At 37.5% G+C, this 23,316-nt stretch overlaps 1 protein-coding gene and 1 long non-coding RNA gene across 3 annotated transcripts in view; one reads left to right on the forward strand and one right to left on the reverse strand.

Annotated features, from left to right (window-relative positions):
* The window catches only part of LOC129348818 (uncharacterized), a 15,454-nt gene extending 7,784 nt beyond the window's left edge, over nt 1-7,670 (forward strand). The window contains exon 2 of the long non-coding RNA XR_008601517.1: nt 5,812-7,670. This is a non-coding gene — a long non-coding RNA (uncharacterized LOC129348818). The remainder of the gene's footprint in view (nt 1-5,811) is intronic.
* A 1,892-nt stretch (nt 7,671-9,562) lies between these two features.
* On the reverse strand, nt 9,563-21,563 carry LOC111588122 (ADP-ribosylation factor-binding protein GGA3-like). Of its 2 annotated transcripts, none has more exons than XM_023298284.3 (16): nt 20,796-21,563; nt 18,948-19,032; nt 18,421-18,496; nt 17,751-17,849; nt 16,883-17,006; nt 16,577-16,677; nt 16,405-16,485; nt 16,175-16,312; nt 14,932-15,142; nt 14,646-14,822; nt 14,485-14,552; nt 14,283-14,395; nt 13,502-13,662; nt 13,179-13,348; nt 12,020-12,130; nt 9,563-11,734 (listed from the first exon to the last, which is right to left on the reverse strand). In XM_023298284.3, the coding sequence occupies exons 1-16, from the start codon at nt 20,836-20,838 to the stop codon at nt 11,624-11,626; spliced, it is 1,869 nt and encodes a 622-aa protein (XP_023154052.2). In that variant the 5' UTR covers nt 20,839-21,563; the 3' UTR covers nt 9,563-11,623. The 2 variants fall into 2 exon arrangements, with proteins under 2 accessions (XP_023154052.2, XP_054866294.1); XM_055010319.1 differs by having other exon boundaries at nt 20,778-21,561.
* Between the last annotated feature and the right edge of the window lie 1,753 nt (nt 21,564-23,316).

Genomic DNA, 23,316 nt, shown 5'->3' on the forward strand with positions numbered 1-23,316 from the left:
TCATCATGAATTTTGGCGCAAAAAAAAACGCCTTACTATACTATGTCGAAAAAAAATGTGATTTTTCAAACATGTTGTAAAAACATGCCATATGATGAAATAATGTAAAGGAGGCTGTGAAAAACACCCCAGAAAGGTTTTCTTTGAAAACAAAAGCATCATGAATTTTGGCGCAAAAAAAACGCCTTACTATACTATGTCGAAAAAAAATGCGATTTTTCAAACATGTTGTAAAAACGTGCCATATGATGAAATAATGTAAAGGAGGGCATGAAAAACACCCCAGAAAGGTTTTCTTTGAAAAAAAAATCATCATGAATTTTGGCGCAAAAAAAAACGCCTTACTATACTATGTCGAAAAAAAAACGTGATTTTTCAACATGTTGTAAAAACGTGCCATATGATGAAATAATGTAAAGCAGGCCATGAAAAACACTATGGTAAGGTTTTCTTTGAAAAAAAAATCAACATGAATTTTGGCGCAAAAAAACGCCATCATATACTATGTCGAAAAATGTCATTTTTCAACATGTGAAAACATGCATTATGATGAAATAATGTAAAGCAGGCTGTGAAAAACACTCAAGAAAAGTTTTCTTTGAAAAAAAAATCATCATGAATTTTGGCGCAAAAAAACGCCATAGTATACTATGTTGAAAAATTTCATTTTTCAACATGTGAAAACATGCCATATGATGAAATAATGTAAAGTAGGCTGTGAAAAACACTCCAGAAAGGTTTTCTTTGAAAAAAAAATCAACATGAAGTTTGGCGCAAAAAAAAAACGCCATAGTATACTATGTCGAAAAAAAACCCGTGATTTTTCAAACATGTTGTACAAACGTGCCATATGATGAAATAATGTAAAGGAGGGCGTGAAAAACACCCCAGAAAGGTTTTCTTTGAAAAAAAAATCATCATGAATTTTGGCGCAAAAAAAACGCCTTACTATACTATGTCGAAAAAAACATGTGATTTTTCAAACATGTTGTAAAAACATGCCATATGATGAAATAATGTAAAGGAGGGCATGAAAAACACCCCAGAAAGGTTTTCTTTGAAAACAAAATCATCATGAATTTTGGCGCAAAAAAAAACGCCTTACTATACTATGTCGAAAAAAAATGTGATTTTTCAAACGTTGTAAAAACCTGCCATATGATGAAATAATGTAAAGGAGGCCGTGAAAAACACTCCAGAAAGGATTTCTTTGAAAAAAAAATCATCATGAATTTTGGTGCAAAAAAAAACGCCATAGTATACTGTGTCGAACAATGTCATTTTTCAACACTAAATCTTATTGAAAAATACGTTTTACTGAAGTCCACCTGTTTCAGCCATCTCTGCCCCTCATTAGGTACCACTCTAAAGTACATTATACAAAAAAAATCCAGTAGATGTCACTGTGTTTTGAAATAGCATGCAGAATCTGCTCACAGGAAGGTAGGACAATCACTCCTCACATGAGGCCTCTGTTTGCTGTGATTTTCAAAGGTAAAGTAATACTTTTGACATATTATGGTGCCTAATGAGTTGCTGAACACAAATGTGTCATTTGAAATGTAAAAAAAAAAAGATTTAAAAGGGTAAAATAATTTTTCTCAACCGTTTGGTAGAGGTCAATATTTTAAAAACCGCTGGGTCGCTTCATAAAAAAAACAGTGATTGTTGTTATTAGTGCCCCAAAGAGATAAGAAATATAAAGAAAGAATTTTTTCATTGCCTTTTTCTTGATGAGGATGTTAAAGGGTTAACTTAACATCTGTAAACAAAACAAAAACGTATCAGCAAAGTTTTCTGTTAGAGTTTGTGTTCTTGTAAGTTTAACTCCAAGATTTTAAATACTTTCATTTACTGCAAATGAATATCTACTCCAAATGTCTCACTAATAATCATTATCAGCCTTAAAAACCCACAGAACACCCCTCTATACTCCACCACACTTAGTACAGTCCGGTTCCCCCTTCTATAAATCGGTTTGGAATCGTCCACTTCCTGTTTGTCAAAGTGGCCTTCTACCTGGACAGGTTTTTTTGGAGCTCATGCAACAAACATTTTGGGTAACTGCACTTTAATATGGATGGATGCTACTGAATTAGAGTCTGTTTTAATGAGACTGAGTTAAGATGTGTAGCTCTGTCATTAAATAGGAAATTATTTCGCAGAATTCACAGAGAAAAGTCTGAAATGTTTGCTAGGTTAGCATCCCACATGTTCTTTGGCTCAGCTAAAGCTAACTCTCTCCAACTTCTGGATCTCTTGAGTTGCTTGTTGTTAAAATATCTTGCTAGAGGTGCTGAAGCTCAGAAAGTCTGAGATGTTTGTTCAAAATAAGCTCATTCTCAAGTCTTATCTGAACCGTCCTCTTTTGTTTGAACTTTCCCTAAACTTAGGAGTTAATGACAGAGCAGCACATCCAGACTCAATCTCATTTATGTAGAGATTAAACTTCAGTGTCATTCATTGATGTTAAAGTGCAGTTTTTCAAATGTTTGTTGCACATGCTCCCGACCAAACCAGTCCAGGTGGAAGACGATGTGAAGAGGAAGCTCCAGAGGATGAATATCACACATTTACATTGGAAATAAATGTCCTTTAATTAGACATTGTCATGCAAAAGTTGGATTTCCCTGTAATGATGTTCAAATCTTTGTTGAGTGTTTTGTTGATGTTGGTTTCTAAATGTTTTCTGACACTCAGCCCCAAAGATTAAAACCTTTTCCGGCTCACAAGCTGCAACAATTCACACATTATCAACTATCTTTCTGACTAAACTGAGATAAAAAGTGAAAAACTGCCTGATTCCTGCATCATGAATATAAATCTTTTTGGTTTTTATGACAGTAAACTGAATATATTTGGGTTTGACATTTTATAAACCAAAACAAGAAATGAATTACTGGAGAAAATAATCAACAGATTAATGGACAAAGAAAATGTGTTTTCCAACATATATGGCTGAATTACTCCAACATTACAAGATACATACAATTTAAATTCAGTTTTATTAATATAACGCCAATTACAGGTCAAATGGTCTCAAGACACTTTATTTTTATATATTTTTGTCATATTTAAAATATGACAAAGTAAGAAATTTAAACCTCTTGACTAATCCAATTTATTATTTGGTTTTTAAGAGACTAATTGACAACTAAAATAAGTTTCTCCACTAAAACTAATAAACATGAGGTCAAATCGAAGGAAGAGTTTTAAATACTGCAGTCTCACGACGACAAGAATAAAGTTTGTCAACAAAAAGTAAATCTGCTGGTGGATTCCATTAAAGTCCTAATAAATGATAATAAAGTGTGATACTAAAGATTTGTGGTGCTAAAAATGTCCAAGTAAAGATATCAAGTTGAACATCTGGATGGAGGTTGATAAAAGTTGACCTCCCTTCATTTCTCTGGAACCGACTCCATGGATTTTATGGATGGTGGTTAAAGACCTGCTCTTCTAGTGGTCTTCCTTCTAGTCGCTGTAAAAAGTCAGTCCATCCTGGCCGACTTCAACACCTCTTCATGACAACTTGTTCTGCCTCGGACCTGGTGGAAACTCCAGAAACTCGGGAAAATCTGTGGAGACTCGAAGAACTCGTGGCGACTCGAAGAACTCGTGGGGTGGGGGAAGGTGTGGTGGGTGGTGGTGGGAGGTGGGGGAGTAGAGGGGGGAGGCCGCCACCCACCTCCCCGCCTACTCTCCGCCCTGACTCCACCCAGACTCCGCCTTGGCTCCACCCATGTGGTGACTTCAGAAACTACGATGCCAAAGGGACGACGAAATCATTTCTTTTTATCTGATCTGTAGCTCAGTGAGTTAAGGATTTGCCTATGGAGCTGCAGGTCGCTGGTTCAAGACCAGACACTTCTTAAATTTTCATTGAAATCCTGACAAAGACAAAGAAAGAAAAGGGCCAGTGGCGGGTCTTGAACCTGCGACCTTCCAATCTGTAGTCACTCTTCTTTTCCCCTGAGCTATTTGCTCAGATACTAAATCTTCTTTTTTTTGCGCATTTATCATCTATTTTTTCTCGTTTTCGAGTTTTTTTTTAACTCGAGTCTCGACTCGACCGTTTTTCTCAGGAGGCTGGACTTCAGCCTTTGTGCTGGAGGGTTGAACCCTCAGTTCCAAGACTTTCCAAAGCCTCCAGACCTCCCGAGTCCTCAGGACCTGAGCTTTCACACAGTCTGAGGGCTGAAATTTTCTAAGTCCCACAGTAGATCTCTGTTACATTGAACTTTCACACAGTCCAAGGACTGATATCTTCCAAGTTCCTGAGTAGTTCTCTGTTAGTTTGAACCTTCAGACAGTCTGAGGGCTGAAGTTTTAAAAGTTTCCCAGTACTTCTCTGTTAGTTTGAACTTTCTGGTTAACAGAAGCCTTAAAACTTGTGACCATGAGTCTTGATTTCACATTTAGACCATCCATCTGAGTTCTTCTCAGACCTTCACCTGTGGGTTTTTTAGAAATCCTCAACAAACTTTGATTCTCTTCACTGAACAGTAAAGTTTGTGGAGATCAGAAGGTAACAGTTTGATCGATGCCTTCAACTACTAGTAGACTTTATCTGGAAAGCAGTTTTCTGAATTGAGTTCTTAGTAAATCTGTCCACAATCAAACCAAGAACATAGAAAGAGGAAATGTTTGAAGAAACAACTTGATGTTTTCATTTCAGACTAGCAAACACTTTTATCTGTTTTTGCTCTTTTTGATCGTTTTATTGTCTCTTCCGTTTAATTTGATCTTCTAAAGTCTAACTGGTGTCTTTTCAAATGTTTTGTCTTTAGTTTGGTTCTTCTTAAATGTTTAGTTTTGCTCTTTTCTCACCTTTTATTCTTTTCTAATGTCTGATTTGATTTCCAAATGTTTTGTCTTTTTAATGTTTAATTGTTGTTTTTTCAAATGTTTTATCGGCTTGTTTCAGAAATTTCCTTTTCTTTCCCAATGTTTAATTTTTCGATTAAATCTTTGTTAAGGTTTTTCTTTTTAAATGTTTTACCACCTTTTAATGTTTAATTTTCTTTTAAATGTTTCATTGTATTTTTTGTTTAATTCCTATTTAAAGCTTTATTGTCTTTAAGATTTAATTTTCTAATTAAACATTAAATTTTTTAATTAAATGTTTTGTCTTTTTAAAGGTTTAATAATCTAATTAAATGTTTAGTATTTTTTTAAATGTTTTATTGACCAAACTTTAATATTTTTGTTTTAAAAATTTTGTTTAATTTCATAATTACATTTTGTATCTTCTGTTTAATTATCTAATTAAATATTTTGTCTAATATAATTTAGTTGTTTTTAACGTTTAATTTTCTTTTTAAAAATTTTATTGCATTAAATGTTTTCTTCATTTAATTGCTTTTTGTTATATAGTTTATTTCTCTAATCTTTTTCTGTCAAGATTTTAACCCCAACCTTAAAAATGAAACAAACCCTGAAGTCACAATGAAAACACTTCTGTTGTCACAATCATGAGTTAGTCAATTATTCAGTTTATCAATTCAACTTTATTTGTTTAGCACCTTTCACACAGATGACAAAACTGAACAGGCAAAGACAAAAAACGACGCTAAAACTATGATTAAAACTCAAACATATTTAAAAAAAAAGATTTAGCATGGTAATAAAATCTGTTGTGTCCAGGGGATGGAGGGAGTTTATTGAAGTCTTCTTGGGCTCACATGGGAAATCATTTAAAATATAAACTTGATATTCAGTCTAAGGAAACTGGAAACTGCAGAGCGACAGAAGAACCAACAATATCTCCTGTTTTCTCCTTTAATGAGTCGACTCTTCTTGTGCTTTCAGACCAAAGAACTACAGACTCTTCACAACCTGCTCAAACTCTTGGTACAGGACCTCACCACACGGGTCAAGAAGGTTTCTGTCTCATTTCTACTCTGAAGCTCACCTTCTCCTGCTCAAACTGCTGACAAATGTTTCTGCTGCTCTAAAGTCTGGTCTCCAGAACTTCCTAAAAACTGTCAAAGTCTCTTCTGCTGCAGGTTGCTTTGTAGAACTGTTACAGAAAACCTCACTAAACCACATGGAGGGGCCTCAAGATAGTCGTCCAAATGAAACCGTACAAAACCCAAACTAGCACAACCCAAACACTAAAGTCTCCTGCAGCCTACCAGAGAACCTCTGAGAACAGAGAATCAGGACAGGAACTCTTACCTTCTGGACAACCAACGCTGGTTCACTAACAAGAATACAGAATGTGTCTGACCAAAAACCTCTGAAGACTCACTACAGCCAAGATAAAGACACAACTCAGCTGTACCAAATCCACTAATCACTGCACACATTCGCACCATGTGCTAACTGTGGCTAAAGAACCACCTTTACCAAGACAACTATCCAGTACAAAGCCCTAAAACACACCAAGAAACACATTAAAGACAATTTTACTGCTGGAAGCTGCAAGCCAACGCCTAAAGAACAAACTGAAGCAATGGAGCCAAACCCGGTTCAGTGGTGAAGACAAGCAGAGGAAATGTTTGGGTGCAGCTAAATAAAGCAGGAAGACACTGAGCTGCTCAGGTGTTCCTGATAACACCAAGCAGCCACCTGGACAGCCAATAGGAACACAGCTTCCTGGAAGTCCAGAGGGCTGGGTTAGTGAAGGAAATTTAGTTTGAAGTTGAAGCAGAAAGTTAACCAAGAAAGTTGAAAACCACCTTCTGAGCCCTGAAATCTCTGAGTTTTCACACAAAGAACACCTGAACATGTCAAACTGGTTCCATAGTAGAACCCTCATTGTAAAAACGTCATAGTATGTTGTGTTGCTCAAAAAACATTAGGACCCGGCTGTCTAGGGTCGCTGAGGAGCAACACAAAAACAGGACAAATACTGGTTTCCAGGGGGTTAGGCAGCTATTTATTTGAAAGAGGAAGTTTACAACAACACAACATGTGAGCAGAAAAATCACAAAGTCTGTCTTTAGTTCAGCTGAAAATATTAGATTTTGTCTGTTTTATTGACCAAACTTTTCAGGAAGTAGATGAAGAATAATTAAAGCTCTCGTGTAGAAGTCCAACTTATTTTGGATCCTTGTGGAGAGTTTAATCTTAGAGTTTTTCTCATTGTCGTCTTCAATAAAGTCTTTTTCCTCATGTAAGGATGTGGTGAGACTCTTTCTCAGTCTCTGCAGACGTCCCTCATTGTGCATCTCCAGAGAAGAAACAGAAAAACTGGTCACTGCTTCAGCATCAAACGCTCTCCAGCATTGAGAGTGTTTTAGGAATTAATTCATTGTGTTGTGAACTTTGAAGGAGAAGAAAATTTACAGCTGCCAAAGATATGAGCTCCAATTCTGGATGTTTTAGGAAATGAAGTTCATCAAATGAACACTTGATTTTTACTGATAACTCTCATTAAATTACTGAAGAAATCTAACATAAAAACCTGTAAACTCTCAGGCAGCTTTTGTTAAAGTTTGTCTATAATTCTATCATCATGTTCTGGAACCAGGACTCTGCAGAAGTTCCTTCAATCAGATACTTGTGTGTTTCTATTTAAGGCCTCAGGTTTGAACGTACAGCAGAGGATTAGAAAGGAGTGATTTTAATATTTAAATCAGTCCAGTAAATGTTTGGAGTAAAAATGATTAAAATTTGGATTTAGATAGATTTGTGTCAAATAATGTTGTAGAGTCTCACTTAAATATATCCAAATGAGTTCAGTGTATTTACATTTTATAGAATATTTTATAGAATACATCTGTCTTATCATGCATGTATCAAATTGTGTGTTTTATGGTCCTTGTCCCCCCCAGCCCCCACCTCTATACCTCTACTCCTCTGTCTCTTCTGTCCCTCTCAACCCGCCCGGCCAGCAGGCAAATATACATGGACCCATCTTGCAGCGCACAGCCAACTCAGTAACCGACACGCCCACTAGAAGTCTCCTCTGCTGTCACTCAACAGAAGACAGAGAGGAGCCTGTGGCCGCCCACGGGAGAGAAAACCCTCACACTCGTGGACCAACCCTAGCGACACTTTTCAGCTTACAGTCACTAGTTTTGTCTCTTGGCGATAAGTCCTTAACGGGGTCTGAAAAGTCGCTAAATGTAGCGACAAAGTCAATTGGAAGAACTGGGACGCAGAACTGCTCAAAGCGGAAATGCAAATTTGATTGGCTGGTAGCGTCACGTGGGGCGCTGCGCCGGCAAGAAGCAGAGAAGCGCTATGCCTTAATGTTGCCCAGAAGATAAGGTGACAACAGACATGCATGCGCATAACTTTTAACCCGTTTGCATTGACAGGGGGAGGATACATTTTTTCCAGGATAAGTTAACCGATTCCAGGACATTTCACCTTTTTTCTCATTTTCCATATGTTTTCCATGACTGGAAAATTGGTCAATCATTTTCCAGGTTTTCCAGGACAAGTGGGAACCCTGTCCGTTTGAAACACTGTGATTGGCTAAAAAACTCCCGATCAAAGAATCGATTTTTCTAAAACCTGAAAATTTAAAAAAAGTTGCAGAATTCTAATTTCCTCTCAGGTTATTTAAATCACAATATTCTAAAGGGTTAGCATGGAATTTTTGCTTAGCGATGCCAAAAAGATGCCGTCTATCCCAGCTTTAATAACTAAATAACTGCAAATCAATTATTGAGGCAACAGCAATAATTCACAGGACTGAATATGAAGGTAAACTCAGTAATTACAATAGTTTATGGACAACATCAGCAATTTAGCGACAGCGCCTTTGTCTTTTGGGAATTTTCATCTTTTCATTGACAGTCTGTAGTAGAAGCGTCTCAAAAGCATCTTAAAACTACTTGAAAATGAGCCGAGGTGCACCTTGTACTTACTTCAAACTTTGTTAAGGAAGCTATATAAAGTTTATCATTATTATCTAACTCGATAGTCAAGAAATCAATAAACTTTACATTTTTAACAATCATAAAGTTTAACATTGTCGACCAACGGCCCTGAATTTAAAGTCAGTATTTTACAGGAAAATTAGACACAGAGCTGATCAAATATCAGCATCTGACACTTTATACTTTGGTGACTTCACATTGAGATATGGATGAAAGTAAATCTGTGTTCCTGTTACATTTGTTTTTCTCTTTAGGCGAAAATTTACAGAGCCCCTGCAGGGTCCTGAGAGTTTTTCTCTGGACTATTTTCGCATTCCTTCTCAGTCTGCTTTACATTCTTTCTGGTCCATATCACAGTTTGAACATTGATCAGTGCAGATATAAAACACTACAGATGCTACTTCAAGAGGAGATGATGTTACACGATGCATTTATTGCTCTCTGTTCATTTCAAAAGGACGATTTCCAACAGCACTGTGGCTGGATGTATGGTTGTTGTTTGGACTTTAGCTGCTGCTGAGGTTCAGTCTGTGGCGCCATGGATATGTCCACCTGTTACTGTATGAACCTGTGATGCTTTTACGTCAGATGTTTTACCAACACACCACAGGAGTCCAGAAATACTTCAGTGCAATTCTCAGCCAGCAACCATATACACACTGCATGGAGTTAGTGTTGCACCAATTAAAAGTGAATTAGACAAATCACAAAAGAAAAAACCTGTGTCTTTTGTGCTACAACAGACGTTGTATTGGATTTATTGACAAAAATCAGGCAGAGTTGTTTGAACTTGTACAATGTGACAGTTCCAGATGAGGAAGCAGGTAAAGCTGAAAATGAATTCCTTATTCTGGGCTCATGAATGCAGCTGGAAGCTTCACAGTAGAAGACTGATAAGACTGCTGGACAGGAAACACTGATGTGGTCACATAAGAGTTAAAAACAATCTCAGATTTGGCCATAAGCTTGATGCACTGCAACCCCAAGAAAACATGAGCAACTACAGCTAAGACATTTTTTAAAAAGCTGGAAATAAACAAAACACATGAACACTAAAAAACAGTCAACACAAATGCAACAAGAAACATGCCACAACAAAAAACGGATGGCCAGACTAATGAATAGTTAAAGGAAACACTGTTCTGTGTTCCCTTCTGTCGTGTTGATAGATTTTCTTGTGATTTATTCTATGCTTAGTTGTGCCAGAAAGGAGAACATCCTTTCTTAATTTGTTTGTTTTAATTTGCAGTGTTTAATCTCCTTTAGTTAGCGTACAAATCAGCACTCTTTAAATTAGAACAGAATGATTTCAAAATACCGGAACAGAGCAGTGGAACCTTTACAGTTTTCAATAATTCTACAACCTAAAGACAAGAAAGTCTTCTTATGGAAACCCTATTCATAAAATAAATACACATTAAAAACACCTCAAGGCACTTTGGCGGTTTTGATGTCACAAATGCACAAAATAAATAAAGGCTTTAATGTGCCGACATGTCACCAGTAACATGTCAGCACACTCCTGGCTACAGCCAACATCCTGGATTGTCACAGTAGAATAACAATGGTACAGGGCCGCAATCGCAGAAACAGCAGATTATTTAACGGCTGAATCAGAGTCAATTAGTGGATGTACCAAACCCACCTAAACTGCTAACATCTGTATGGATTTATTAGAGGTGCATTCATTTTGATCCAACACACTTTTGATAAATTCAGTGAACGTCTCCTGCCAGCTGGTTGTTCTCTAGTTCTCAGAAACAGAAATCTGTTGCTTGTACACCTTTCTGATGGGAACAAAGCAGTTCGGACCAATCAGCACAACACTACTCCAATCAACCAGCAGCGGGGGTGTTTCTGTTCATGAAACACACTTCGGGGATGACAGGGTGAACTTTTAAAACACCGTCCCCCTCTATTATCTGCAGTGGATGGGTTTTGTGCAACAGTAGCTTGTAGAGTTATTATGAGAAAAAACACAAACTGTTGCGAGAAGCTGGTTTTAGCTCCACCAGGCTCTGCTTCTTTGCTCACGGACACAGAACAAGACTTTCATCCACTACCAGAATCCTCGCTGACAGAAGCGGTCGCAGCTCTGTGTTGTTCATTTGATGACAATTTTTGTTTGTTTGGCTTCAATCAGAAAGAGAATTTCACACCTACAAGGCCGGAAGGTTTCTTTTGGTCTGCTTGAACAGTGGTTAATGTCATTGTTATGGCAATGGATGAATTTGGGGGTCTTCTGTGGGAGCACTGAAGCATAAAAATGACATTGTTTATTCTAAACTTGTTTGGATTAAATGTTATTTTAATATGTAATGTAAAATCTAGTAGTTGTGGCAGAAGAGGAGCAGTGAGCTGACTGCAGGCACAGCATTTAAAATGTCACATCTCTGTGAGTGTGTGTTCTGCTTGTTCAACAACTACTAGACAACACACTCTACTGTCTCCTGAAGTGTTAAATATCACTGCATGTAACGGCTGAACAAGCACTGCTGTTAGATCTTCTACCAGAACAATAACTATTTTATTTTCCTACTTAACAGGCAGTAACCTATCAGCCGCCGATGCAACATCCAGCCTGTTTTCAATGTGTCAAGTAGAGTTCGCACTGTGTTAAAACAAGTCATTTCTTTGTATGAATCCAATTAATGCTGTGTCTACTTCATGAAGATCTCCTACAGGTACATTCACTGTAAAAAAAAAAACTCCCAGACCTTTTATGTTGAGTTTTTCCTTTAGGTTTCAGGTCCAACACAGAGTTGGAATCTGAGTATCTCATGTTTTTAAAAGCCAACCATAGATGTCCAGTCAGGGAAGTTGTCGACGTCTCCGGTCTCGTTCAGCTGCTGGTCTCCGTGTGTCAGTGTGAGCTTGTAGCGCAGACGAACCTTACGCTGCAGGAGACAGAGGTGCTTCTTAGCCAAAAACTTAGAATCTACCAACACCTACAAGACTGAGGGGAATTAATAAATAATTAACCCAGTATTAGTGCTTTGTGCAGCACTACAATGCTTTATAAGAGAGTTTTTCAGTCACACATTCACACTGACAGCAGACCAATGCAACACTACAGCACAAAAAACATCTAATACAAATAGTTATGAGTACAGACAAAGTGAAATGACTCCATTTCTTCCATTGATATGTTGTGTGAGTAACACAAAGAGACAGAAACTCACCCTGTGAGGATTAGCCAGCAGGATGACCTGTGAGACAGCAGGTGGAGGCAGCAGCGGCTTGTAAGGAGGTAGCTGTGTCCTCGAGGCAGGCTGAAGTTTCACCAACATGGTCTACAGGACAGTTATTGAACTGAGAATGAGCTGTATGTTCATGTCAGATAAGAAACAGACAGAGAAGCAATGTTTAAAACTATTTACAGTCTGACCAATCTGAGCCGATGACTCCAGCAGGGGGCGCCACAAACATTCAGGTGTGAAGGTATGTTGATAGCTCATAATATCAGCTCTATGAGTTACTTATATGTGATTAACGCATCAGAAAACCCACAGAGCCTCATTCGAACAGTACTGGTGAATTAAGAGTTTCTTATTAAACAGGGAGTGTGTGAAGTTAATCATTTATCCTCCCATTAGAGCCAAATACAAAGCCACAATATGCTTTTCTTATCTTCACTGAATCTACAGTTCATATTATTTTAATAAAGTTGAAACAATTACTCAATGAATTGATTGTCAGAAAAAATTATCTGCACCTGTTCTGAAAGATTGATTCATTATTTCTCAACCAAAAAGATCAAAAGAAATTCTACTTTTTACAGATTTCAGTGTCTCAAATAAGCAGATTTGCTGCTTTTCACTGTAAACAGAATACTTCTGTTTCAGACATTTAGTCTAATAAAACGTCACTTTTTTGACATTTTATACCCCAATTGTTCAAGTGTAAATATAACTGCCAATTTACAAAATGACTTATTTTTTTGCCTTTTAAGTGTAAAAACGTGACAAAAATAACCGTTAGAAGATCCCAAGATCCCAAAGGTCAGATCTTCCTACTTTTTGTTTGGTCAATGATCTGTCCAAAGTTGCAATATGTTCAGTTTACAGATAAATAAAGGAGCACAAAGCAAACCTTCATATCTAAGAAACAAAATTCTAGAACAATGCAAGAAATCTCAAATATTATAATTTTGGCTTTTATACCTTTAACGAGAAACAGAAAAGCAGTGACGAAAGGCATCACATGCTGATCACTGCGATACATACTGCCAATAAGTACGAAATTCAACAGCAACTTATTTATTTCGTTTCCACTAACCAGGCAGTAGAGGCCGGGTTTTTGTCCCCTCTCAAGTTCAGGAGGTTGACCAGAGTCTTTTACCTTTGGAACTGCAGCTTGAAACATGAAGTCCTTCACATGGAGAGCAGACGTGTTCACTGCAGACAAGACAGCCACAGCAACACCTGGATGACCGGGCGGACAGTCTTTGGCAAAATGCAGCGACACGTGGATACCAGCCCGGTTGTGTAACGTGATCGGCTCCAGCTGACCTACAAGACACATGAAAATAATGGTTAAACAGCTAATTAATAATACAAGGAAATGAAAGTATGGTGTTTAAAACTGTTGATTTAAATTCCTGACTGTAAAATGCTGAAAAGCATGTGGTGTACAGGAAGGTAATTCAGACTTTGAGGACTTACTGGATTTGATGGTGTCCACCGGAACAAAGATGCTTTTCAGTAACTGTGGGGAACACAAGGTCTCCTCCAGTTCCACCGAAGAGCCAGACGCTCCATTTGGTTGTTTCTGTGATTTGGAAGGTGATCCCAGCCCTGTGAACGGCTGGTTTTGGGTGAGAGACCTGATGGGAGACAAGGCAACAAAAAAAACCCCTTAATTTATTATGTAAACTTTCTTTTGAGTTAAATCGTCTTGATGCACCTGGATACATCATCAGTAATGTTTCCTAGGGTCATTGGTTGGTTTAAATCTTCCAACATGAGACTCCTTCACCCAGGAGACCCAAGGAACCAAGGTGGAGAAAAATCAGCCCTGGCTTAGGTGCAGGTAGTGCTACACCATCTCTCAGTGCCTATTGCTTCTGCATTTTTCCACTAGCTCTACGTACTTTTCCTTTTTCCTGTTGTCGACCGTATTAACATGATCCACCCAAGGAACAGAAAGCTCTAACAGAATAATCTTCTCGGAAGCACCAAGTCCGGCCTTAGTGTTGTTTTAACAGCAGCTTTTAGGAACTTCAGTGGCTTCTGCAGGTCAACAAAGCATCACCTCATACTAACTTCACAATGGGTCAGTTTATAAGTATATACCATACATTATTAAATGCTTATATCAGCTAACAGTTAAAAAAAAAGTGCCAATAAAAGCCAAAAAAAGAGGCATTAAAGGCCTGTCAATAATGTAATCCACTGAATGTCAGGCAGGTATTTAGTCTCTGCTCCTGTTCTCTCTCCTCCTTACCAAACATTTGTTCCATTTGTCGTAACGCTGCTGCCCCCACATCCACGGCTTCTCAGCAAAGGGCCTCTCCCTCTGGTCTGCTCAGCATTCATCACCTGAACGTCTCCGTTGAGCTAAAAGAAAGTGTACATTTTTTGTAAACCAACTTTCAAGTAAAGGACACTTTTAAATATTTATCTTCAACCTTAGATTCAAGCCTCACCTGCAATAGTTCTTCATAATATGACTTTGGATTGTCTTCAGTCTGTTTTGGGACTACATTATCCAACTCTGTAATTAAACAACACCATGTCATTACAATATGAAATACATTAGTCAGCGTTAGAGACAGTGAACTAGAAATAACTACATATCCAGGTTCACCTAATTCATTTTGGTCCTGGTCAGCTACTGAGCAGAAGGTGCTCTCCAAATGAGAGAAGAGAGGTGAAGAGGGTTCAAATACAGGTGGTGATTCAGCTTTTCTGAGAGTCTGTGGAGAGTCCAGTGCTGACAGATCGATGAGGTGGTAGCTCTTAATGTGTCTAGGACTTAGAGGAGCTGAACAACCAAGAAAAAACAGGATCAAACACAAAGCAGTGTCAGACACAAGGTTAAGTCTTTTTCCACAGGGACTAATGGGCAAAAAGGTGAACAAAATAAGACCTACCACTATGTTTACTTGTCATTTCTTCATTTTTTCTCCTTGTCCGTTCTCCATTGCACTCTCCTCTCCCCACCTGGTCTTTGTAAGCATTCACTACAAGCGTTAGCTCATCGTTTGCTGCCAGGATCTGTGCCAGAGCAGCATCGTCCTCCATCGTGTCGCTGGCTAGACGGAACAGGCTGGGCCTCAGTCGGTCGCAGCGCTCATACAGCGCCTACAGTGGTGAGAAGGACGGGTCAAATGTTGGGTGGTTGCATTTTTATCACACTCCTACACACTGAGGAGGTATTAATGGCAACACACTGAAAAAGCATTTGTAGGTTAGATGAGCCCAAACATTACTTTCTTGACTTAACCCTCTGAATCCCAAAACATGCTAGTGTATTTGAAGGCATGTTATCTTCAAAAAAGTGAACAAAATTACACAATTGATCTGAGCCAAAAACTGTACAAAATGAAAGAATCATCTGATCATTGAACCAATCATCTGTGACGTGTCAATCTGTTGGGAAAGTTAATCAAATCTAACCTTAAAATTGTGAAAGTTGCTCAAAATCGCTTATTCTGCATGTCTTATTTTGAAAATCGATAAAATGAAAAAGCAAAAACTTCTGCACTCTTCAGTGAACAGCGACTGAAATTCAGGTATTTTCAGCTGAACTACAGACTGTGTTGACTCAAGACAAGTTTGGAAGCAAATTAAAAATGCATGTTGTAAAATATCCGTAAAATGATGCATCACCACTTCACAGCATACGGAATAACGTAAAATAAATAAAGACAAATTTTTTAAGGCATAATATCTGTGTAATACTGCACAAAAGACATTTAAAAAATAGAGGTGCAGGACTTTTTATTGCACTGAAAAATGAGCCTGCAGTGAATAAAAATGTGACAGAAGCAAAGAAACGCCCAGAAACATCACACTTGAGTTTAAAAATTGACTTACATCGCTGTTTAACGATGATAGTAATTTACATAGATGATCATGTCAGTAATGTGAGTAGAAAGTAAAATTTCCAGGCCCCAAATAATATCTAAACAATGTAATAATAATAATAATAATAATAATAATAATAATAATAATAATAATGTGTGGCTGTTTTCCTTTATTTGACTTCAAGCTCACACACTTGTTCAGTTGCAATGAAAAGAAATGACAGCAATCCCAGGTCTTCCATACCGGCCTCCAGCTTTGTCATCATTCAAAGTTGATTGATTGTTACTCTCTATAAGTCCAACCTACCTTTATATCATTGCTGGGCTGCAATAAAACTCCAGTTAATGTGTTCTGGTCCAGCAGCTCTCTAAGCTGCTTTGTACTACTCTCCACCTCCTTCAGAGTAGACTCTCGCTTTGACACTTTCTCAGCCTTCTCCTGTTCCTGTAAAAACACACAGAAAAATTCATTCCCAGCTCCTACAGTTATTAATGCATAAATGCAAGACGACCATCAGCACGGCAACCTCTCCTCACCTCTTTGATGGTGCTTTTAATGAGCCTGTTGGCAGTTTCCAGGTCTTCGGGACGAGCACTTTTCAATAATCTGGCCAACAGCTGAAGACAAAACAGCATGTTAGCAAGATGGAACATCCTGATGCACACAAAATAGAATGACAATACTTTACTATTACACATATAGACTCACCTTTGCCTTGTCATCCTGGTCAAAAATGGAGTCTGTGGCTCTCTGTGGTGGAGGAGCCATGATAACTGTGTCTGGCAATTTGGGATCTTTCTTCACAATACCTACAATAAGAGGAAGAAACGTAAGATGGATGCACTCTCAAGAGAAGAATGCAACATTAAGAGACTAATCAACGAATATCAGTTTTTTATATATCTGCATATATCACATGTATGGCCAATTTTAATTAAAGTGTTTCTCAGGGCAGTCTAGGAATTTAGCAGCCTTGGTAAAGATTCCATGCTATGTGTCTGTGTTGGTCCTGACCTTGCTTTTTGAGCATGCTGTAGGCTTCCTGAATCTTGAGCTCATCTTTAAGCCAAAGCGTCCAGCCATAGAGGACCTCCGTCACTCTGTCTTTAACTTTCTGTGAAGTCCAGGCACCGAAGTACTGCTCAGAGAGATCGACAGGGTCATTTTGCTGAAATAAATCACTCCATCAGATGTTACATAGGTAAATATTTTCTCATCCACAGTCTATCGTTTTATTTATTTTAAGTCAGACTCCATGTACTGTCAGATTCTTACATCAAAGTGTGTTTTTAATCTACACTTACTTTATAATACGCTAAACTATATGTTTTAGGGGCTTTTATTCCTTAGAATTTACTGTTATATGATATTCATCCATCGTGTCACATTTGCTTTGCTATGTACTACTTTAATTCAGTATTTTCAGGATTTTTACTCCATTCGTATGTGTTTGATTGCTCTGTATTGTGGACAGCATTACATATGAAACCACAAAAGTCTTTATCATTTGTTTTGGAGACAGTCATCTTGTTTTACACCTTTTACACTGTTAGCATATAAAAACACCATTTAGAAATGTGACCAGTGTCAAAAAATGTATTTTCTTTAGAGCCATCTTTAAACTGAAACGACCACCTCTGAACAGGAGAGTTGGTCTATGACGCCACCTATCTGCCACATACAGTGCAGGCCTCATATCAACCCCACAAAGTCCACTCATGTTGATTCATGTGAGCTGCAGGTCATTAACAAGCTTTCATTAATATAGTTTCAGGTGAGTAATGACCCACTGATGACCGTTTAGAACTGAGATACAAAACATCCTCATGAACCATAAAGTAGTCCAGCTGAATTCTACTCAAATACTGAGGATCTCTCATACCTTTGGTGTTAAGATTTTGATGAGCTCATTGAGAAAACGAAACTTGCCGGCTTCACTGTGGAATCTCTTGCCACAGTTGTTCATGCATGCCTCAAGAACCTGAAAAGCATCAAAAAAGTGCAAGTCATTACCACCACACACTTTAAAAAGAAGAAATTAAAAGAATTTCTTTTGTTCTTATGCAACACGAGAGAGACAAAACACATTTTGTCACTGCATGCTCGTGGTTAACCACCTTTAAATGTCATATGACATGAGGCACACGGCCCTCAAGAAGCTTCTCTAAGTTACATTTCAGAGTGAAACATTGATTGAAGTATAGACAGCAAGCTGTGTGGGGTCATGGAAGATTCAAGTTAAATCCCTCATGTTTCTTTGTTCATGTGGTAAATGTTAGCCACAGATGTTATTCACAAGACCAGCCCCCCCCCCACCCCAGAGTTAAAACAAAGATATTTGTTTTTCAATGACTGGACTACATCTTTAAATACACTACGATGTACGTATGACCACTGACAAAGAGCGTTAAATGTGAGCAGATGAATACTGCATGTCTACACATCGTTATGAGGAACATTTCAAATGGTAATTTCACAGATAAAAACCCTGTGTCCTGTGTAGCATGCATCATGTGACTCTTATATCCAGAAGTTAGCAGTTGTTCACATACAGTGAGAGCCTGCAGAGCCTCTTTCTCCTGTGGCGACTGGATTTTATGGGCAAGAAGACGAACGGCTACCTGTGGCCTGGAAGCAGAACATTTAAAATCACATTAAAATGCCTGAGTGGACTGCAAACAAAATGTTACGCACCGTGTAAAAAGGCATATTGTTCACATAGCTTCCACACACTGCCAGGCCGGCTTACACCCAGCAGAAATGGAGTGAAACTTTTTAAAAAAACGGGACCTGTCTTTAAATTTGCATCACATTGCCTTCTATAATACTTTCACATGGAGAAGAGGAAAAGGGCAAAAGGGAAAAGGTGCTACAGAGTTCCCCCTCACTATTGCTTTATGGTGTAACCGACAACCTGTGATGGCAACATGGATGTGAAGCAACTCTTTCTCAAATGTCACAGTTGCATTTGAGGAACTTTCAGAAGTGAATGGTCTCCCCTCAAAGCTTTAATTCATATCTAGCAACAATGGAGAGCTCAAACTGTGGGTAAGAATAAAGACGACTACGTTCTGCTTACCCATCGGCGTCTTGATTGACAAGCTGGTAGAAGCCCTGGATGCAGTCCCATCTATCCTCCTGATTATTTGGATCTGTGGCCTGGTCTGAAACAAGTAAAAGGAAAAGATAGACTTGTACAAAACAGGTGCATTTCTTCTCAATGAATGGGTTTCTACAACTCCACTAAGTTTATACCTCTACGTTTATTGTTATTGCCTCTTTTGGCACTGTATAATATTTTAGTGGACTTCAGTCTTTACTACTTTAAAGACACAGGAATGACTGCTTTGGTTTGGAGGGAAAAGATTGTTTGACGGAGCCACCTTGAAAGCAAACATTCAACATTATCAAGAGTAAAAAAAAAAACCCAGAGAGAAGGATTTCTTTTTATATTCTGTCAACTCCTGAATGAAAACGATTAAAACTGGAAATAGAAGCTTCGGAGCAGCTTTAACTCCACAACTTTAGTAAGTAATAACTAGGATTTTAACCAACAATTAATAACAAATGAAATAAAAAACATTTCAGAAAACTCAGTACAATTCTCCGTTGCCGCCTCTTTTATTGAACAGCTCCCTGCTTTTTTTCTCCCAGCAGTCTTTTTGTGGGTGCATGCACTTCAAATTTAATAAAATGCATTAAAAAAAAATACTCTCAAAAGAACAGTATTCACACCAAGGATTTGCACCTTTCAGATATTTGACTTTTTGTACTTCCTAACTTGTCAGCAACTTCTTAAACACTGATCTTTATCTTGCAGCGCTGCATTTCACTGTGGCAATAATCTCAGCGTTTATCAACTTTAACATGAAAAAAACAACAGTGGTGGGGGAAACGAATAAAAGTGTAAATACCACATGGTAAAAACACTCAATTACAAGGAAAAGTTCTGCATATTAAATGTTAATCAAGTATGCACATATAATCTGGAAAATGTATTGCAAGCACTAAATGTGAAAGCACTCGATGCAGAAAAATGTGCCCTATATCTAATATGTGTAGAACAGCAACACTGAGATATATTATTAGCAGTTAAATATATAGAATACACTATTTTTTGTTTAAGACTGTAAATAATGACAATCTTATTAAGGATATATCTGCTCAGTTTTCTCAGTTAATTAATTGCTTGGGTTGTTAAAGGACAAAAATAAATAAATTTTTAAAAATTAAACAGGGATTCCAAAGTGAGCGGTTAAAACATTTAATGCAAATTAAAGTAAAATGGTTCGAAAGGAAAAGTAGCAAAAAATAGTACCATTTGTGCTTCCTGCTGGGTAGCTGAATTGATAACAAAGCGTCATATTGTGTTTTGTTTGTAAAAAAATCAACATTTCTACAGTTACTGGAAACAAATGCACAGCAGGAAAAAGTTTATATTTTCTACTCAGAGTAAAACGTTTCCCTCAGCAGAAGTATAAAGCAGTATTCTTAGAAAATCCTCAATACAAACATGTCAAATGTGTAGCAAAGTACAACCGAGTAACTGTACTTAGTTACATTTCACTTCAGGTAAACATGAAAGAATTTGACTTTTCTACAGCCGTGCACGCGCAGAGCACGAGCCCGGAGACATAACACACCTCTCGAGCGCTTCTCTCGAGCACGCGCGCGGGCTGAGCAGCAACTTCCTGCTCAAAAACAAAACTTTAATTTTTAAAAACTTCCAAAAAAAAAAAATCGACACAGAAGCGTCAATTCGCACCAAGAAACTGTCAAAACTGCAGCGCAGAAGCCAAAACTGAAGTCACGAGTTTAGACATGAGAGGATGATGATGTCGTTCAGCGCCGCGACACAAACAAAAAAAAAAAAAACAAGCAGCTAAAACAAACAACAGTAACAACAAACCGTTCGGTGTTCACTCACTGAGCCAAGACTCCAAGGTGGGCCGGCTGTCTCCGCTCGCCATTGCCGGTCCAGAGGCGGTGAAGCTCCGGGTCTGAGTGAGAGTCTGCCGGGGGGAGCGGAGCTGTCAAACCGCCGCCTGCTTATGTGACATGTGACACTCACACTGCTGACACACTAACCAAGTTACACGTTACACCCCCCTACTCTGCGCAGGCGCACTGACAGGCAGCCCATCTGTCTACAAACACTATATTTTCATAACACTCTGTCGTACTGTAAACATTTGTTTAAACAGAGCTGGAAAGTAAGTAGTTGCAAATTAGGATTCTTTTTATGATGATTTTAAAAAATGCATGTTTATATTATATATTTGCAAATTTCTTATTGTTAATTTAAAGCATCTTCTCCAAGCACATTCTCATTTGCGTATTTCTGTACACTAAAAAAATACTGTCATTCTTGTATATTCGTTTTTTTTTTTTCCAGATTTGGTATATTTTTTTTTATCTTATTTTAATTTAACTTCACTTTATACCCTAATAATCTGTGTCGTCTTATTGTTTACCCCTTTATTGAATACCCATGCTGCTGTAACAACTTAACCCTCCACAACATCTTCATTTACGGGCACCAAATAATATTGTTTCCTTGTCTGAAAAAAATCCAAAAATTCAGCAAAAAAATTCCCCAAATTTCTGAAAATTTGCAAAACCTTCAGGAAGAAAATTCCATTAATTTCTTAAAAGTTTCCCTTAAAAGTTTTATTTAAAAAAAATTTAAAATCCCCCTCAAATTTGGCAAGAAAATTCGTGTAAATATTTTCAAAAAATTTGTAAAAATCATCCAAAGAAATCCTAAACATATCTAAAGTGATTCCATATATATCAGTAAAACAAATATTTTCTTTAAGAACATTCACATAAAAATCAACCAAAGTCCAGCGAAATTCGCTGGATTTTGGTTGATTTTTTTGTGAATGTTCTTTAAAAAAAAAAAACAAACAAACATTGTTTTACATTTCTTTTTTTCCACCAAAAAATGTTCAAAAATTTCCCCAAAATGTTGAAAATGTGGAAATTTTCACTGTGAAAATGTTTTGTTTTGTTTTTTTTCCCCACATTTTCAAATTTTAAAACGGTCAATTTGACCCACAGGACAGCACAAGGGTTAATTCACTTTTTCTGTAAGACTCCCCAGTCACTTAAAATAAACCTATACAGAACTTTTAAAATACACTGCTTTGAAAACTACCAACAGAATATTGTGTAACTGTTTTGTCAATGTCTGAATGGAATATTTTGAGGTTTTGACTGACAAGCTCGTTGTGATGGACTTTTCTCACCATTTTATCTTTAACAATGTAATCAATTAGTGGACTGATCAGCAGATTAAGTTAGAAGGAGAACGTAGTTGCAGACCTCAGTGAACTGTAGAACAGTCGCAGGGTACATTTCTCTGAATTCAGCACTTTCACTTTTGCTACTTCAAGGACATTTTGCTGAAAATACTTAAATATTTAAGCAGCATTTATAATGCGATTATTTTACTTGTAATGGAGTATTTTTTACAGTGTAGTATTAGTATTTCTACTTAAGGATGTTAATAATGTCAAATATGAATACTTGCATGTAGTGATGTAGATGTTAAAATGAGTAGTATACCTGAAAACTGTGGGTTAAAAAATACAAAAAGTATCAGCAGTTCAACCTGGTACATGACAGATATTCAGAGATTCTCTCTTTGCAGCTCTAATGTGGAAGCACACATGGTACTACATAAACTGCAATGTAGTACTCTGACACCTGTGAGCACAGTGTTTATTTACTTTACTATGGTACCCTCCCAAGTGAAACAGTACTTAAATGCACCAAAGTCCTCAATATGACTCTGCTTTTACCTGTTGTGGTACCTCTAAAGGCTATACACCTGTATTATACCATAGTAGTAGTATAGTTCTACAGTAACTAACATAACACTGCTGAAATACTGTGGTAACTACACAGTTAAAGTACTGGTACTACTGTGGTCCCAGCTGATGTGAGTACAACTGCCATGGTACTCTTTTAAGTAGCTGTACTACCTCTATGGTAAACACAGCATGTACTACTGTATGGGATAGTAAAATGGAGGCTAAAGTATTCGCTGTAGTCCTACATAAAAACTCATATGAAAAGTTACCACTGGTGAAAAGTAAGTAAACAAATTATATTGACATTTGAGGTATTTTGAGTATTTCTATGCTATGCTTTTTTTATACTCCTTCTGTGTTTATTTGACAGATTTACTTACTAGTCACTTCAAAAAAATTAGATTTTACATTCAAAACCTTTGATGGGCTTACAAAAGAAGACATGTTGTAGATAAAATGATCTAACAGGAATAAAATACCTAAAATTAGTTCAATGACTACAAACAGCAACATACCTGGTTAATCAAAATGTAATATTTGCTCAGATGAAAATGAACCTGTACTAATATATAAATAACTGACTGTGGTCATTCAGCAGCATCATGAACCTCTGATGTTTCAAAAACATCT

Source organism: Amphiprion ocellaris, chromosome 4, assembly GCF_022539595.1.
Source record: "Amphiprion ocellaris isolate individual 3 ecotype Okinawa chromosome 4, ASM2253959v1, whole genome shotgun sequence".
NCBI classification, from domain to species: domain Eukaryota; kingdom Metazoa; phylum Chordata; class Actinopteri; family Pomacentridae; genus Amphiprion; species Amphiprion ocellaris.